The 19097-nt window shown below is 39.3% G+C and overlaps 1 protein-coding gene across 2 annotated transcripts in view; it reads right to left on the bottom strand.

Annotated features, from left to right (window-relative positions):
• GPC6 (glypican 6) overlaps window positions 1-19097 on the bottom strand; it is a 1030865-nt gene that overhangs the window by 95026 nt on the left and 916742 nt on the right. For both annotated transcript variants that reach the window (XM_070579058.1, XM_070579059.1), the window contains exon 5: window positions 11003-11133. In XM_070579058.1, coding sequence (XP_070435159.1) covers window positions 11003-11133 — 131 coding nt within the window. The remainder of the gene's footprint in view (window positions 1-11002; window positions 11134-19097) is intronic.

Here is a 19097-nt window from a genome sequence, read left to right as displayed (position 1 = left end):
GTTTAAACTGATAACTAGAGCCAAAAAATCCTATTTCTTGATCATTTGATAGCAGCTGCTCACTACGCTTGATAAGACAACTAGAGAGCAGAGGACTTTATGTATAAAATGGTCAGGCTTGGATCCCTGATGTCGGTGGGTGAGCTCTAAGAGCCATGGGTTCCGAAGATAACAGGGCTCACATCTCGGGCGTTGGCTGTTTTCTTGTAGCAAAGGAGAAGCCACTTGGGCGTTTTACAGACTCCCTTCCTGACAGTCCCACCCTGTCGCACGGTAAGCAGCAGTGCCTGCACTTGCTAGGCTTGGAGCATATCCCTGTCCCTAATTGCCTCCATTCAGCACAAACCTGGGGCCCTTTCTCAAAGCGGAAGTGAAATGTGAACACCGACATGGGTGCGCAGGAGGAGGGCCACAGATCATTAGTAAGTAGATGTGAATAAGTTAAAGTATTAAAAAATATATACCTCGCTGAAGTAGTAGCAAAAAAGAGCCACATTATCAGTGTGATACAAGATTAAACTAGCACCTAGAGCCTCATTTGGCACATTTTTTTTCCGGTTCCTAACAGCATTCTGCTAATATCCTAAGAAGTATTTTCTTGAATATAAACTCAAAATGTTTTAGTAATGACTTTTTTTAAAATATGAAATTATTATACTCATTATGCAAACAGTTTAAATATCAAGGTATTTTTATTTTTTTTTAACTTTAATCAGTATGCTAGTTTTCTTTATGGATTGCTTTTTTAAGGAAACAGATTTTCATCCCTATGTCTCAGAACAATCTCTCCTCTTCTCTCATCTTCTCCTCCTTCCCTCTCTCTCTCACTTCCTCTCTCAGTCTCTTCCTCTTTTTCTTTGCTCCCTGATTCATGCTTTTCTTTCCTTAAAGATTGATTACAATGGTCCTTTGGCCAAGCTCTCTGGCAAACTCTAAGTCCCTGGATAGGTTCAGGATTCTGTGAAGAGAATTCTGGGTTATACTGAATCAAGTCAAGTCATCAGTTTCAGTTTTGGCTGCTTTTCATTGGCTTCAATTTTTGAAAGCCAGCTACCGTGTCAGTTTTAAGGTTTTAAAAATTTACTCCTGATGCTTATGCAGCTTGGTTCCAGAATATCTGTCAGATGTGTTGCATACTTCTTAAAATCATTTGTTCATTAAAAGCAAATTCTTTCCATTTGCTTAAGAAAATGATTTTTTTCCTTGAAGGGTTTGTTTTCCTTAAACAGCAGAACATCTTGATATTTTCTCCCAAGTGGTGAGTAGGGAGGAGTTACAAGGAACTGAACAAAGCATATTTTAAGCATGGAGAGAAAGAAACCTTAACTCTCTCGGCCTGGTTAAATGATTCTTTCATATGCTCTTTGTTTATAAGATTGAAAGCAATTCTTTAAGATCTCTTTGCAGAATTTACATAAACATGTAAATTTCATCAGCCTGGCTCTGTGTCGTTCTTTCAACTCACCATTCGATAAGTATTTGTTGAGCCACTATGGCAAGACATGGGTGCTGGGATATGCCAACTAGCCCCGTCCCTGCCCTCATGAGGGTTCTGATGAGAAATCAGGCAATTACATTAGAACGCACTAAGTGTGGTGGGAGCACCCACGAGGGCAGCTAACCAGTTTGGAAAGTCAGAGAAAGCTTCTCGGAAGAGCAGCAGTGTGCTGGCACTGGCTTTTACTGGCTCATGAGACCACCTGTTACATTTTCAGGAATTTTATGAGCCAATCATTCAACATAGTGATTATTAAAAGTTAAATTGTATAAACTTAAAATTATATAAAGTACATTGAAAACCAAGGTCACATACACTCAAAACTGGAGACTTCCTAACTATTTTACTATTATGTATGCTCTTGTGGTTCTTTACACCAATCATATCTGTAAGGGGGAGATATTATATCATGATGTGCTACTCTGTGTTCAGTGACATCATATTGGTAGCTTGAAATCACCATGGTGGGAGTATTTGTACCACAGAAATTGGTAAACACTACAAACCTGCGTGCCAGCATGTTTTCTGCACAGGTTGTGCAAACATTTTTTAATGCATACCACTGAATCTTCAGTATAGCACTGAATCTTGCCTGAGAAGTGAAGCAATAGGTGGAGTATGCCTGGCAAATGGTGTGTATTTGAGATGGGGGATAGAGAGGATAGAATGTTCCAGCATGAGGGAGCAATGTATGCAAAAGCATGGAGATGATAGAGAACGGTTCTTCTGAGCAACAGAGCCAAGGCTATTTTGCATGTCTGGTACATATAGAGATTCTTTTACCTCCTAGACTAAAACTTCTGTTCGAACTCAGGCTCTGTTGGTCTTATTCACTATACTACCTCCACAGCATCCAGTATGGTGCTCAGCAGACAATCGATGCTGAATAAATATTTGCTTTAATAATTTAAGGTAGGGAGAGTGGTGAGTGGTGAGCCTGGAGTGGGAGGACCACATCGTGCAGGGCCACATCTGGGCTTTATTCTGTTGGCAACTGGAAACCATGGAAAGAAATTAAGCAGGGGAGTCATGTGAGCATATGAGCATTTTCAGCAATCCCTCTGGCTGCAGTGTGGAGAACGGATTGGAGTGTGGCAAAACCAAAGGCAGGGAATTAATTAGGAGGCTATAACCCATGTGTGGAATGATAGAATTAGGGGAGTCACTGACGATAGATTCAACTGATATTTAGAATGACTGTTTAATAGGTTTCATTATGGATTGACTGTGAGGGCGAAGAAGGGAAAGTCAAGGAGTCAGCTGGGCTTCTCTAGGACAAAAGAGCCGTAGAGGAGGCTTTCTCTGGGCTAGAGAGCCCTGGGGGCGGGAACGGTTTGTGGGAGGATGATGAGCTCAGTTTTGGACAGGTGTGTTTGAGGTGGCAGGTGGAGGTGTGTAGCAGACAGTTGGAGAAACAGGTGTGATCAGGAGAATAATCTGGGCTAGGAGAGACTTGGGATGAAAATTCCTACTGTCGCTATAGCAAACTCAGAAAATTGCGTGTGAGAAGGTCCAAATTTTCTGCACAAGAATTCTTTTTGTGACCCACCACCACAAACCCCATGTCTTAAAAACATTTTGTCTAGCTAACAGATTACATGTATTCATAAAGAAGCTACAGATTTTCACTTTACAGGCTTCTAAGCTATTTGGCTGATAATTAATATGTAGTCTGGGATAATAAGGAGGTGAAATGCAAGAGATGCACAAAATGCATTAGGAGAAAAAGCTCTACAGAAAGCCATATATAATTCAAAAATTTCTGGCAGGACAAGTTGCTATAAACACATAGAGGTAGCTCCTTCACATGTTTAAATATAGGCTGGCTGACTCTATGACTCTCAGAATCAAACCAGATCCCATGTGCCTGAGTCAAAGGGATGTGTTAAGAGCTGGGGATAGTTGTGAATTTGAAGATAGAGCAGAGGCCACAGAAATCCCTCTATCGCAATAACCCAGAACCTAGGCATGGTTCTAGGGAAGCTGTTCTCCTCTTTAAGGCAGGAGGAAGTTGGAAGACTTTCAGGAGATTAAGAGTATCTTTCTCTGTTTCTAAGAACACACTGAATGTTAAAAACTGAATTGAGTTTCAATCACCTATTCTGTTTTTTTGAGTTGCCAATCTTCCTCTTTTTGCTCAACGAAGATTGTGCCTGAGCTAACATCTGTGCCAATCTTCCTCTATTTTGTATGTGTGTCACCGCCACAGCATGGCTTGATGAGCAGTGCATAGGTCCACACCTGGGATCTGAACCCACAAACCCTGGGCTGCCGAAGGGAAGCATGCCGAACCTGACCACCATGCTATTGGGCCAGCCTCTCAATCACCTATTCTTGAGTAGATTTCTTAATCTTCTCATCTTTTGTGCTGAAGTTAAAGTAAAAGAAAATCTTAAGATAAATAGCCAAAGGTTAGAGATAATCTGGAGTTCCCCTTTATCATCAAAAGAAGAAAAAGAATTTTTTTTATCACTTTTACATGGAAAGAATGTTTGCCTTGGATGCATTTCCTACAAATGCTTCATAAGCATTTTTCTCACACTTTCATTTTACTTTATAAAAAACGGTGGAGTTTTTTTCACCCGGTATCTAGCATCTGAAAAATCTGCTCTGTTATCCAGTGATGTTACAAACAGGAATGGAACAGATCCTGGTTTTCTGTATTGACATGAAGAAATCAAAGAATACAAGATGTTTCAAGGTCACTGTTTCTTAGTGGAATATTATAAGTGAGAGTTGATGGGCAGGATATGAACTGTCAAATTTGACTAACCAGAGAAAATATTCTGAATCTAGAAATCATTGAGAAGTTACTCTTTTCTTTTTTTCTTTTTTTTTTTTTTGCTGAGGAAGATTTGCTTGACCTGACATCTGTTACCAATCTTCTTCTTTTTCTATGTGAGCTGCTGCCAGAGCATGGCCACTAACAGACAAGTGGTGTGGATCTGCGCCTGGGAATGGAACCCCTGCTGCTGAAGCAGAGTGCACTGAACATAACCACTGGGCCACCAGGGCTGGCCCAGAGAACTTGTTCTCCTCTTTTAAAAACAAAACTAAAGAGATAGAAATAGAAACTAAAGCTTTATAAGTAGTATGGCCATTTGCTTTTTTCTCAGAGATCAGGCAGAAGGGACTGAACTACTTGTCAATGGAGCAGGTCAGTTATTCCCTTAGGGTAAGAATAATGTGATATTAGGCAGAGGCAACTGAAATTCCTCTAAAACCCTTTCCTATGCTGGCATTGGTGGACCAACAGGCACAGACCGGAGTCGGGATGCTAACATCGTCTCCATCCCTCGAGCCTGCTTTCTTCTGTTCATTAGACATTTATTCAGTGCCTTGCCATGTCATAGGTCATGCAGAAACATGTGTCCTTTTAGAGGTGATTCTCTGCCATTGAAAATAACACCATGCATGAGTGGATTTAAATGCAGGAGTGTGTATATCAAACCTGCTTTCTGAACTTAACGCCAAAGATAAGTTCACAGACCATCATGGATGAGGCAAAACCATAGAGTCGCTGTTCTTTAGAATGTACACAACGTAGACATTTTCAACAGTAACAACTAAAACACTTAACTTTTGTGAGTGGTTTTGCTTTGACATATTCCATGCTAAGCATTTTACACAGATTTTATCATTTTACTCTCAAACAACCTTATGAGTAGGTGCTACTAGTATTCTACTTTCCAATGTGAGTTAGTTGAGTTTAGACAGATAAATAATTTACCCCAAGTCACCCAACAAGTAAAAACCAGATCCCAGGTCAGTCTGATGTCAAAATCTGATCTTGTAGCCTTTATGCTACTTTAAAGAGTTCAAGACCATCTTCAAGTACATTTTAAAGTATTTTCTATTCCTTATTGCTGAAATCTCTGTGGTATTATACTTTCATGTTCCAAAATTCAACTCAGCAAAATCTACTGCTTCTTCCATGTGTAAAACAAGATGTTAGGATGTAAGAATGAGTAAGATGCAGCCTCTGTCCTCAAATAATTTATAATCTCAGGAAGGAGAAGTTAAGTGCACAAATAACCATAACACAAAGAATAATATTTTTACTTCCATGATAAGAGCACGTGTAATATAGGAGCTCAAAGAAAGGAAAGATAAACACTATTGGAATAAAAATTTGTGTATTTGAATTAAATTCTAAACAGTGTTCTTATATCTGAAAGAAGATATTTTCTCCATGTGAATTCCCAAGATATTATTTATACCTAAGTGTTTTGAAGGAAAAAAGAGCCAGAGAAAAGAAAATATCTGGATGCTAGAAAAAGAAACCTAATCGTTAGCAAAGAGATAAAGTTCATAAAACTATGCACTGATATAGCTGGAAAGGGCACATTTAGATCAACTCCTCAGTTTACAGATGAGGAAACTAAGACCCACCAGCTAGAGGTGGAAATTATTATATTCTCTTTTCTACTCTCTTAGGTTTTTTCTTTTTTTTTAACCTTCATTTGAGCTATAGGTTCAGAAAGAATTGAGAATTGTCTGGAGAAAATTAAGTACCTAAAGGCCATCCCGTTCTTCCATAATGGCTTCTACCCTCGCCTGTAATAAGTATTAATTGAATGGATGGTTTCAATTCGAATCTAATAGGTCTTCCTTTTTAATTTAGACTATTATCTGACAAACCAATCTTTTCCTGGATTAGGTTTGAAATTATTCCCAATATAGTTAAATTATATCCAGTGAGATCAGTTTCATCTTCCCTGAAAGGATAGGCAGGAGATTATCAACACGTCTGAAATTCACAGGCAGAGCTTCAGTCAGTTTTGTTCTTCATTTCACAAACCTGCAAAGTTCTGAACTCCTTTGATTTGGGTGGGTAACAGAAGTGGTGGAATAATGATGGTGTTTCCTGTCTTTGATGAAGATTGTGAAGTTGGTGAATGTAATAGCTTAATTGGGGCTTGAAGAACTAACAACTTGTGTTTCTCATCAGTAGGCTTACCTACTGATCAGAAACAGTCATCATCAGTAGCATATTTCAGGTAACATTTTCCCTTAGATGGCTGGCTCCTCCAATGTTGCAGTATGTCTGGTCTTGGTGGGAAGATACATACTGAGGGAACAGTAGCGTGCTGGGAAAATCTTTTTCTTTGGATCAGACAGTTCTTGGCTGCAATCCCAGTTCTGCCACTTGTTAGTTGCGTGACCTCAGACAAGTTACTAAATCTCTCTAAATTCAACATTCTCTACCTATAAATGAGGGAATGTATGCTTTACAAGATTGCAATGAGGATTGAAATAAGTATATAAGGCATCAAGAAAGAGATTGACATGAGGGCAGAGAACCTGTTTTGTCCTCTACTGTGTTCTTCATGCCAGGTACGTGATAGGGCATTTGTTAAATGAGTACGGTAGGTGCTCAGTGGTAGCCAAGATGATTGTTGTTGTTACTCAGTGGTCATTTGTCCAAAATGGAACCAAGAAAAGTTTTAATATGCTATTGTCTCCAGTCTTAAAAATATATATAAATAAATAATATTATATATATAGTACATACAACACATACACCCCACCACCTGTCTGTTGGATGTCATACTATGGTGGCTGCATGTTGCTATGATGCCAAAAGCTATACCACCAGTATTTCAAATACCAGCAGGGTCACCCTGGGGGACAGATTCTAGTGGAGTTTCCAGAATAAGATAGACTAGGAAGAAGGACCTGGCCACCCACTTCTGAAAAAATTGGCCAAGAAAACCCCACAAATAGCAGCAGAGCATTGTCTGATACAGTGCTGGAAGGTGAGAGCATGGTGCAAAAAGACCTCACAGGGTTCTGCTCTGCTGTGCACAGGGTTGCTAGGAGTCAGAATTGACCTGACAGCACTAACAACAAACAATATATACTATATACAATAATTATATAGTATTGTACAAAGTATATACAAATCAAAAGTCAGAAATGAATGCCTTAATGTTATTACCAAAATATTGTAATTTAATTATACAACTTTGTATAGCTAAAGTATTTTTTGAAGGAATGTCAATATACCCCTCAGCAGCTTAGCTGTGGGCTAAATAGGAGAGGAAAAAGGATCTGACAATACCTATAAAAACAGATCTAATATGAGATTGGAGCATGAACATACATGGTGAATATAGATCTTTTCATTAGCCTGTAAATCCCACTAATTCAGGATCTCAACCATTAGGTAGAAAAGAATAGCTGTTCCCTTCTACAGATGTGGTAAGGGCTGCAGGATGAGAGGAGGGAAATTTCGTATCTCAAACTGTGATGTCTTCATCTTTTGCCTTCAGACAGAAGAAGGAAGAAGTAGACTTATTTTGTGCTATTAAAACTCTGGGAAGGGTTGGGAGCAATGAATGATGAGGCTAGGTGAGAGAAAAATTTCATTAGAATTTAGCATGGTGGCAAGGACGGGGTATAGTTGTAAAAGGAATCAGACAGAAAGACAGACAGCTGGAGTCTTCCTAGCTTTGCCACCTCTGTTTCCTTATGTTCTCATGCAGGTTTTTCTGAAGTCTATTGAACTTTCTCTTAACACTTGATCTATTCAGCAGGTAGTTACTGAACCCCGCCCCTGTGTGAGAATGGCTTTGCCAGCACCCACATCATTGCAATGCAGTAACTAGCAAGGCTCTGGAATCAGACACTCCCCTAGGTACTTCTCATGTACCTTGAGGCCTTTGTAAGTTACTTAACTTTTCTAAGCCTTAGTTTCCTTATCTGGAAAACAAGGGGCAAGATCTATCTCATCATAAGCATTGTTATAAATATTACATAATATAAACTATGTAAGGCACACACAGCCCCTGGCCGGAAGCACTCAACAAATAGGAGTTGGCAGTTATAAATCCTGTTGCTCTTCTGAAAGAGGCTCTGGGAATGACTTCTCTCAGTAACTGCTGTAATAAGGTAAACGATCTTCCAAGAAGTTGTCAATCATATCCTAGAGTAAAAAGTCATTTTAATTTGTAAGCTTTACAACTCTCAGGATGTCCGCCCCACCTCATTAGGAACTAGCTTCTGGCCTCACCTGAAGCTCACCTATCAGAAAGTTAATGATGTCTCTGGTCATGCAAAGTCTGGAAATCCAGAACTTCAAATTTGATGAGACTGTTTATCAACAGTGACTGAGGGTTCCTTTGAAAAAGGAAATATTCAACCTTCCAGTTCATAGCTAGCATGTAGGTTTCAGACTTCAGTTCATGCATAATTTCATGGATGTGGCTTATATGGAAAATAAAACTATGTATTTCTAAATTCCATTCTCTTGGTGAAATAAAACTTCTTTCAGAACATATCCATTCCATCAGCAAATCCTGTTGGTGTTTCCTGCTAAATTTATCCAAATTCCAAACAGCTTTTAATTCACCACTATATTAAAGGCTGGCTTTGGTCCTTCCTCAATACCCGTGTCCAAATCAGAGCCTGCCCCCACTCCTCTTTCCTGCAGAGCCTGGCTTCTCTCTTCCCTGTCCCTCTTCCTGAACTCACTCCATCCCCCTTTCCTTATGCCAAAACCACCAGACACACTTTCCTTTTTTTCTTTTTAAAGATTTTATTTTTTTCCTTTTTCTCCCCAAAGCCCCCAGTACATAGTTGTATATTCTTCGATGTGAGTCCTTCTAGTTGTGGCATGTGGGACACTACCTCAGCGTGGTTTGATGAGCAGTACCATATTCGTACCCAGGATTCGAACCAATGAAACACTGGGCCGCCTGCAGCGGAGTGCGCGAACTTAACCACTCAGCCATGGGGCCAGCCCGGACACACTTTTCTTTTCCTAGCTCATTTGACTTTTTTTCATGACCCTCCATACTGTATCCTCTCATGTGAACGCACTCTTACATGCCCTATATTATTTCTACTCTTGATTTTGGCATTTCTTACAAAGAAATGTGTCTTTTTAAAAGTACATTCTTTATAAACAACCATACTGTTATAATGCTGTTGGATAAATTCCACAAAAATGTCTCATTCACATTCTGGTAATAAAGAGAGTCCATCTGACCTCTTAGAGAATTTTTGATAGAATAAATTGACTTGAATGTGTATGCACACACTCCAATGGAAACCTCTACTTCTAAGAAATGTGTGATGGTCTTAAATCACAGACACTTTTGTGTTTTTCACGCCCTGTTCTCTAGAGCAGCTTTGAACATCAGCAAACTTAGCACCTAGTTACTTGAGTGCTGCTGGGCTATTTGGCCTCTCAAAACAACATTAGCAGGTTTCCAGGAAATAGATTTGAAAGGAATAGATAACTGCTATTTTTCCATGGGAAAGAAAGAAAATAGCTTTTCATGGAACCCCCAAACATGCTATTTCACCAATAGGTGATGGCAATTTGGAGTGTCCTCCTTTACATAGGCCATCCAAGCTCATTAAGACCCAGAAGTAAGTCTATGAAACTGTCGGCCCATCCATCTCCTAAGGAGAGAGAGGGACCCAGGCTAGGTTCTTTCTCACCCTGCTTCCTGCCAGTTCTCCCTGAAAAGCCCAAAGCTACTTTGATTCATACTCAGCCAAGGAGACCTGGTTGGATTCCATGGATTTCTTTCTGCTCTGTGATTTCTCCCTACCACCCATCCCTTGTCCTTGGTTATATTTGAAATCTCTTTCACAAAAGATTTTAAAAATCGAAGAAAGCTAAACCTACAATTCTTTGCCTGACATATTTTTGTGTGAATGATTTTCAGTTAAAAAGCAATCACTCAGTCACCAGGTTTAAAGGACTGATAAAGATTTGGCCAGTGTTTCACGACAGGGAGACCAGTTAAAAAGAACAGAAGGGCATTGTGCAGTCATCAGTGTGGGTGAAAAGGGGTGGTGAAGGAAAAGGCTGGGGGACCCCCTGCAAACTTCTCAATTTTGCTTGAGGCAGGTCCTGTTTATCTTCAACTGGGTGGGGACACATAAAAATTGTGCACCTGGTATTTGTGCTTTGCAGCTGCAAACTCAGAAGCTCTGTCTCATATGATTTATGAAAATGCACTACTTTTTTCTTTTAATGTCTGCTTGACTTCATACACAGGAGCCTTTTCCCCTGAAGATTCATTAATGAAGCTTACACCATAGTCTTAAAAAGGAAGTCAGATGGAATGTTTAATTATTTACAATTGAACATATAGAACATTTGCCTGGTTTGCACAGCTGAAGATATAATTAGAAATTCCTAGAGAGAGAACAGGGTGAGGGTGTGCAGAAATTTCAAATATTAAAAAGAAAATTCCCCCCAAATTGCTCACAAATGTGAGGGATTAGTCAATATATTTGGGTGTCTCTGAAACTTTTTAGCAGCCAATAATGTCTTCATGATTGAGTAGTTGCAAACTAAAAGATTGCTTCCTTTCTCACTGCCATTTTATTAGACATTTTTAACGAAGTAGCAAATTTGTAGCTCGACAGGAAAAGCTCACTGACAACGTATTAGAATTTATAATCCCGGCTGACATATCTAGTTACTTCATTTTTAGGTTACTGCACTTTCCTTATTAGTAGACATATGACTAAGGCAAATACCTTTGCAGACACCTGCATGCTGTTTTCTTGCATGTTCATAATGGCTTCAGAGATCTTGACATCTATAGGGTCCATGACTGACTCAATGTTGAATGGTCCTTCCAGTCGCTCTGCCACCAAGAGCATTGCATCTGTTAAAATACAGGAGCATGATTTATTTGAGAACTGAGAGCTCCTAGGTTCTTAACCTGTGTTTAAACATTTCCAAAACAACGGGCTGAAAAATAATCATTCAGTCAAATTTTTGATTTGCTTTTATATAGTCCAAAGTGGAAGGATGATTAAATCTTAAAGTAGTATTTTATTTCATTTGTAAATTTAAAATTATTTTGCAAATATAGAACCAGGCCTAAGAATGAGAAAATTAGTTCAAATTAAGAGAGTTGAACATATCTAACTATTCCACGTGAAGTTGAAAAAAAAACAACATTAGGTCAGAAATCAATTGCATTTCAAAAATGGATTGTAACCTCTTTTCTCCTGGAGTGTGGGGAAAATTGAGAATATTGGAGAAGTGCTAATTTGGGAATTCAGATGCACAAATGTCAAGACCCAATTCAAGCTTAACTATGTGTGTGAAGCGTTTCTGGATTTCCCATGAAGAACAGACCTGTCCCTACTTTGTGCTATCACTCTGCCTAGCATGAACTTCTGCTTTCGCACTTTGACACCCTTTGAGGATGAGGAAACTTCTGACTTGATTCTGTACAGTCAAGGCTTATTATGGTGCCTATCACCTTGGAAGCTCTCAAAAAGTGCCTGTGAAATTTCACTGAGCTGAAGTATTGCTTGGGATGGTTAGTTTTCTGGAGAAGATTGGAAGAGTGATATGGAGGCAAGAGCTGTGAATTAGGAGTTAGTAGCCCTGAGTTCTCATCCTTGATCTGTCACCAACTAGCTGAACGGCTATGGGAAAAATCTCTGAGCTTAATGGGCCACAGATTAGTGAGGTATATAAAAGAGACCGGCGATGAGGAGTCTCTCAGCTACTACTGTGAGGCGCACACTCCATTCCTATGCCACTGAAAACTGGTCCATTTTTGTTGTTAGGATTCAGCGCATAATTTGGTAATCTGTCTCCTCAATGACTTAAATAGAACTTTCTGTGATGATGAAAATGTGGCTACTGAAACTTTAAATTTGGCTAGTGTGAGTGAAGAGTTAAATTGTTAATAAATTAATTTGCTTTTACTTACTTTAAATATAATTTTAAATATCCACTTAAGACTAGTGGCTACCATATTAGAAAGCACAGCCTAGACTTTTAACATTCAGGCTCAATAGATCTCAATTCTTTTAATTGTTAAAGCTCCTGGGGGCCAATCTTAAAACACTCTCCTTTTTTTAAAAATAATACATGTTTATTATCAAACGCTTACAAAATACAGAACAGAAAAGTGAAGGAGAGGAATACAGCCATAATCTTGCCTCTTAGAATAACACTATAAACAGTTTGGTATATGCCCTATGTTTTCTTCCTTCTGTGCATGAATATTTTAAGCATGCAACTGGAAACATACCACCATACATATATCATATAATCTGCTTTCCAAATGTAATATATTATTAATGTAAAACACTGTTTATAGTAGCTGTTTTATAGTATTAGTGTAAGGAAACCAAATTTTATTTTTATTATATATCCAACCACACTCAACCAAAGTCTAACATAAAAAATTTTTCAGGGCTATAAGTAGTTATGAATTAGGTAGATGAGAAACCTTTTAAGATTGATGATTTTTTTATGAGAAAGATACATTACTCTCTGGGAAGCAAAGAGTCACATTTTTAAAGATCACCGGGCTTTGTGAACAGCATCAGCTTTTACACTCTCAACTGGCTTTCTGGGCCAGAACCCAGAACTGAGTCCTTGCTCTACCCGTTGTGGACTGACCTGGAGTAAATGCCTCCAGGGCAGCACGTGGAACATCAGGCAACCTCCTCTACCCCAGCCCCAGCCCCAGAACTCTGTCCCATACTATTCTCATGGACACAAGTGAGTGAAAAACTTAAGCGTGAACAGGACTCACAAAGACGCTCTAACAACAAATTTTCTGATTTTTTTCCTTAGATAATGCAGACCTATCTGTGCATATCACAGCTGGATCTTGTAACAAAAGTGGCAATTTCTCTAGATATTAGTGACCTAATTATCTGGCACCGTAGACAAAGGATGCATGTATTTTGATATTAAAGATACTTTCTCCTTTAAGATTTTAATAGGTGGCTAACTATTGCCTGAGAGATGATCTGTTTCTTTTATGTCTTTATATCTATTTTGTGCTTTTATCAAAAATAATCTCCTTTAGGGGCTGGCCCCGTGGCCTAGTGGTTAAGTTTGGTGTGCTCGGTTTCAGCAGCCCAGGTTCAGTTCCTGGCTGCAGACCTACACCACTCATCAGTGGCCATGTTGTGGTGGTGACCCACATACAAAATAGAGGAAGATTGGGACAGATGTTAGCTCAGGGCCAATCTTACTCAAGCAAAAAGAGGAAGATTGGCAACAGATGTTAGCTCAGGGTGACTCTTCCTTAGGAAAAAAAAGTCTCCTTTACTATTAGACTTTCCAATAGGCTTTTTGATAAAGATTATGACGAATGAGTAAGTTTCTCTAAACAGGTGTATTTTGCTGGAAGAATCAAGAAATCTTTACAGGAAAAAGAATTGGCACTATTGAATTATGGAACAAATACAATTAAAGGAACTAATAACTATGGGATACTTAATACTGTGTTTTATATAAGTGTTTGCATAAATCATTATATAAAGAGTACTGGTCTGTCGTGGTATACTTGCCCAACGTGAAGAGGCTGAGTTGAGATGGTAATAACATTGGCTTTCTTGGAAGTCTGAGAGCAGTTGTGTTCGTGACAAAAAGGATAAGTTTTTGGATTGGATCATAAGGACTCAGCATAGGTCACAGTTTGAAATTATGGGGTCTAAGATATCTCTGAGGAGGTTCTCTTACTTGTTTAAATTAAAACACTCTCTTCTCTACCAGACATTCCTTTCAAAAGGTCTGGCAAACTGCTGTTAGATTTGTGTCATGATGTCAGAAAGTTTCTCTGTTGATTTCAATCTTTTTGTTCTCTGTTCCTTTTCCACTACAGTGCTCACTTTTTAGGTTCCTAGGCCTGCAAACTCGTCTCCTCTTTTTTGACCCCAACCATGATACAAGTGCTTAGGGTGTCCCTCTCCCAAGCAGTTGCCTGTTTGGCCTTGGAAAAAGGCAATTCCATGGATTTGATCCAGTGTGTTAAAACACGTAACCAAATGGCCACACTTACTCAAGTTGATTGCCTCTATATTTCCATTTCTTATCTCAATCCATTTGTTTTGTTATAAAAATAATTTACGATGATAAGCTTTTGATGTAGGTGTGCATCTATTTATTTTTATTCTAATTTAGATCACCAGTTAGAATATGCTACTTTAAACTTTTATCTGGTTTAGGCTATTACTAATTTAAAATATATAACAAAATACTTTACTAAGTAAAGTTAGATTCTCCGTTGAAGACTCAAAAGCCAATATACATTGGCTTAAAACCTCAGAATCATCATTAAGGGTTGTATTGTGCATACAGTTAACAATATTGTATTGCACACTTAAAAACTTGCTAAGAGGGCAGATTTCATGTTATGTGCTTTTTACCATAATAAAAAGAAAGAGTAATAATTACTATTGTGCTGATCAACTACAGAAGTTCTTATTAATTGAAATACTTGTTGATAAATCATTACATAGTATAAATGTACAACACTTTATTGAAACATATTGCTTCTACAAAGAAATAGATAATTCTTCTAATTCCTGGAAAAGGTCAGATAAAATTGTGTGTGAAACATCTGGATAATAACATGGGTGCACTAATTCTAGCTCTACATAGAATTTTGGTAAGAACAAGAGGAAGGCTGAAAGGGACGAAAATAGTGGTTTTTCTGGGCTTATAGTTTTTCTACTACAAAGTCATTTGTAAAATACATTAGTTTATAGAAGACCAGATAAACATATGCAACATATGGTATATGGAGGACCATAATACAAAAAAATTTACAAAATTAAAATATGTGTATCCTTACGAAATAATCATCTCTCCCCACAGTTCTCCTTTTTGTTCTAAATATGCATGACAAGATTCCCCAGGGTCACAAAAAGAAAAGTAGCTTTTCAGAAAACTCCTCTAGTATTTTGCATTTCCACTATAAAGGGTGATGCTTACTGCATCTGCCTTTGGGATCTAGTTCAGACACATTTAGAGGTAAGAAAGTCACAGTGGAAGGCCAGAGTTGTCCAGCTCTGGGACTTGGAAAAGCCTTGGGAGCGGATGGCGCCTCTTCCTCAGGCAAGACCGCAGATGGTGAGAGAGCATCCCTGCTTGACTGGTTCGCCTCCCACCTGCTGGGCGAGTCTGTCACCAGTCAAGCTCCCCAGGTGTCGGGAGAACCTTCCCTTTCCTTTGGAGCTGAGGGAAGCCATGCCTCTCTCTCCTCCCAAAGTGAAGAAAACACACTACTTTTATGACACCAAAGCAGTAGTTGGTAAGTTTCTCTGAAACCAATTAAGTCACAACATAGCTGTAATGGACTTCAGAGGCTGCCATCCTGTGCTATCTTAATTATCCCCATGCCGTTTATATTTTGAAATGTTTGGGACATTATTTTTAACTGTGCTCTTGGAGCTGTTATCTATTGCCAATTAAACCAAGGCAGCTCTAGTATGTCAGCTAATGATCAGCTGATCCTTTCTGCACATATCTCTTGCGTTGCCCAAGTTTTGTTTCTCTTTAAACAAAGGACTATTGTCTTGCTCAAGCAGTATCCATAACTTTTGTTTCTAAATCGAGAATAAAATTTAGATGAATTAGAAATAACTGGTATCTCAGGTTTTGGTGCACACAGAGAAGACACAATGATTCTTTGTTAGCACGGGGGCACATGCAACAGCTCAACCAGAGGTGCCACTCAAAGCTGAGGAGCCAGGTTGCAGGTAAAGCTGCATCTGTGGGCCAAAGCATTCTACTTGTGTAAGCAGGGACTTTCTGGTTAGGAGTGAAGAAACCTGACTCTGGTTAGATGCAGTCAGGTGCCTGGGTGTCTGTCTAGGCCCCTCCATTAAATGATTGAGAGATAATGGTTGTCACTAATTCACAGAGTTCCGTTTTCTTCATCTATGAAATGGAGATTATGATGATGTCTACATAATAGTAGAGGTATGAGGAATTAAATGAGATAGTGCTTGTAAAGTTGTTAGCACAATGCCAGGCACATAATTAGCTCTCAACAAAGGTTAACTATTAGAAGGTACTTCCTCCAGGCAAAGGAAGTGAAAGGAGAGGAAAAAATTTGCAGGATATTTTGGTAGAAGTAATGTCAGCAATTGATGTGAGGAGTAAGGGAGTAAAAGGTACACAGGTGACTTTAAGATGTATAACTGGTGCTATTTTGTGTGTTAAATTAATGTTTTGATTATAGCTGCTTTTTGATGGATGAGTTCATTACCGAAAGATACAAAAATGCATTTTCTCCTGGTGTGCCCCTTTGCCAATTAAAGATGACTACAAAGTCTTTGACTTGCTTTCCATTGAGAGGTGGGGTTTACCTCTCTCCACTCGAATCTGGGCAGGCTCTGTGACTGCTGTGACTAACAGCATGCAATAGAAGTGACATTGTCAGTTTCCAGAGTGGGTAGTTAAGAGACTACAGCTCCCACTTTCCGTCTCTTGTGAGATGCTGCTCCGAGATCACTGTGATGGACTGGCCACCTGCGGGCTCTCTAGGTTACAGTCCCAGCTGGGCCCAGATTCCCAGCCATCCCTGCTGTTATTGACAGAATGTTTGTGTCCCTCCAAAATTCATATGTTGAAACCTAATCCCCAAGGTGATGGTATTTGGAGGTGGGCCTTTGAGAAGTGATTAGGTCATGAGGGTAGAGCCCTCATGAATGGGATTAGTGCCCTTATAAAAGAGACCCCAGAGAGCTCCCTTGCCCTTTCCGCCCCATGAGGATACAGTGAGAAGACTATGAACCAGGAAGAGGGCCCTCACCAGACACAGAATCTACCAGTGCCTCCATCTTGGACTTCCCAGCCTCTAGACTGTGAGAAATAAATGTGTGCTGTTTAAGCCACCCAGTCTATGGTATTTAGTTTTAGCATCCCCAACAGACTAAGACAGCTGCCAAGGTGCCAGACACGTGAGTGAGGCCATCTAGGACCTTCCAGATCAGCCCAGCTGCCAGCTGATTACCATCTAGTGACACCATTCCACATCATACGAGGCAGAAGAATCAGCCAGGTGAGCCTAGCCCAAATTCCTGACCCACTGTATACTGTGCTGTGACTTACAATAACATGGTTGTTATTTTAAGGTGCTAAATTTGGGCATAATTTATTTTACAGCAATAGAAAACTGGAGCAGCCAAATTACAATATTTACAAAATACTCAGGGATATTTTTTCCAATATTTGTTTGACAGGCCTCCAATATTCAGAATTCTAGTCAACTAATATTTGACAAATTTTACAAGTATGATGTACTCCCCCACCGTACAATTTACAAGCCCTGGAATGGTCAAGAAAAAATAAAACCTTGCCCTAAAGGAAACGTACATAAAGAACTTGCTCTAAGTCTGCAGAGCGTTACAGTACAGCATTACGGCCCACCAAACTCACACCAGTGAGTCTCATGTTTGGATAGATGCTTCCTCTGGGATACGAACAGGAGAGACATACAGAGAAGGTTTGGGAGAAGCCAAAGCCAAGTATTTGACTTTATGAAAAGCAAAGTCTCTGACGCAGGGAGCTAGACACTATTTCTGATCTCTGAATAGCATTGGATTGAAAACGATCTTGCTCCAGGGACTCCTGAATGTTTATGTTCCTCTAGGATAAAAATATTAAGTATGATTTCATATGATCCGACATATATTCTTAAGGTACTTCTTGAGATATAAAATCGAAAATGAGTTTGCTGAATCCTACTGATTTTAACCTGGAAGAGAATGATTTTAAAAACGTTCTAGAGGTGGCAAGCAGAGAAAGTTGTGTTAGTGCTGGGGGTCAATTCTGACTCCTAGCGACCCTGTGTACAGCAGGGTAGAACCCTGACTGGTCTTTTTGCGCCATCCTCTCACCTTCTGGTACTGTATCAGACAACGCTTCCCTGCTATTCACAGAGTTTTCATGATCAGTTTTTCCAGAAGTGGGTGGCCAGGTGCTTCTTCCTAGTCTCTCTTAGTCTGGAAGCTCCACTGAAACCTGTCCACCATGGGTGACTCTGCTGGTATTTGAAATATCGATGGCATAGCTTTCAGCATCACAGCAACATGCAGCTGCCACAGTACGACAACTAACAGATGGGTGCTGTGGTTCCTCGATGGGAGAACGAACTTGGGTAGTGGCAATGAGAGCACAGAAGCTTAACCACCAGGGTGGGGTGGGAAGTGGGTGGAGGTTGTTAAAGGGTACAAAGTTCCAGTTACAAGATGAATAAATTCCGAGGATATGATGTACGGCATGGTGAATATAGTTAACAATACCGTATTATATACTTGAAAGTTGCTAAAAGAGTGGATCTTAAAAATTCTTGTCACATACATACACACACACACAAATGGTAACCAAATGAGATGATGGATGTGTTAAATAACCTTATTGTGACAATCATTTCACAGTATATATATGCATCAAATCGTCATGTTGTACACCTTAAACTTACACTATATTACATGTCAATTATATCTCAATAAAGCTGGAAAAAAAGAGAAAATTCAGTTGAAATAAGCTCAATGTTATCTAATAAATATTTTTTATGTGTCAAAGAGTGTCATTATGTCATTATAAATTGGTGGCGGGGGGACAGAAGCAGTCCATGGTTGTCACCTCCACGGTGTATAGTACCTGTTTGAAGTGACAACATGAAACATATGAACATTAAAAACTTTTTTCTTTCTTTGAGGAAAATTTGAAGTAAGATAATAACATGTCCTTTCAAAGTTCTCATGAAATCTTCTAAATTTGTCCTAATGATGTACTCTTTGAAAGATGAAATCTGTGAGCACAATCTACTTAGCGTTTCATCAGAGCCCAGTAGCA

The sequence above is a fragment of the Equus przewalskii genome, chromosome 16, assembly GCF_037783145.1.
Source record: "Equus przewalskii isolate Varuska chromosome 16, EquPr2, whole genome shotgun sequence".
NCBI lineage: Eukaryota > Metazoa > Chordata > Mammalia > Perissodactyla > Equidae > Equus > Equus przewalskii.
This window is presented reverse-complemented; position numbering and strand designations above follow the sequence as displayed.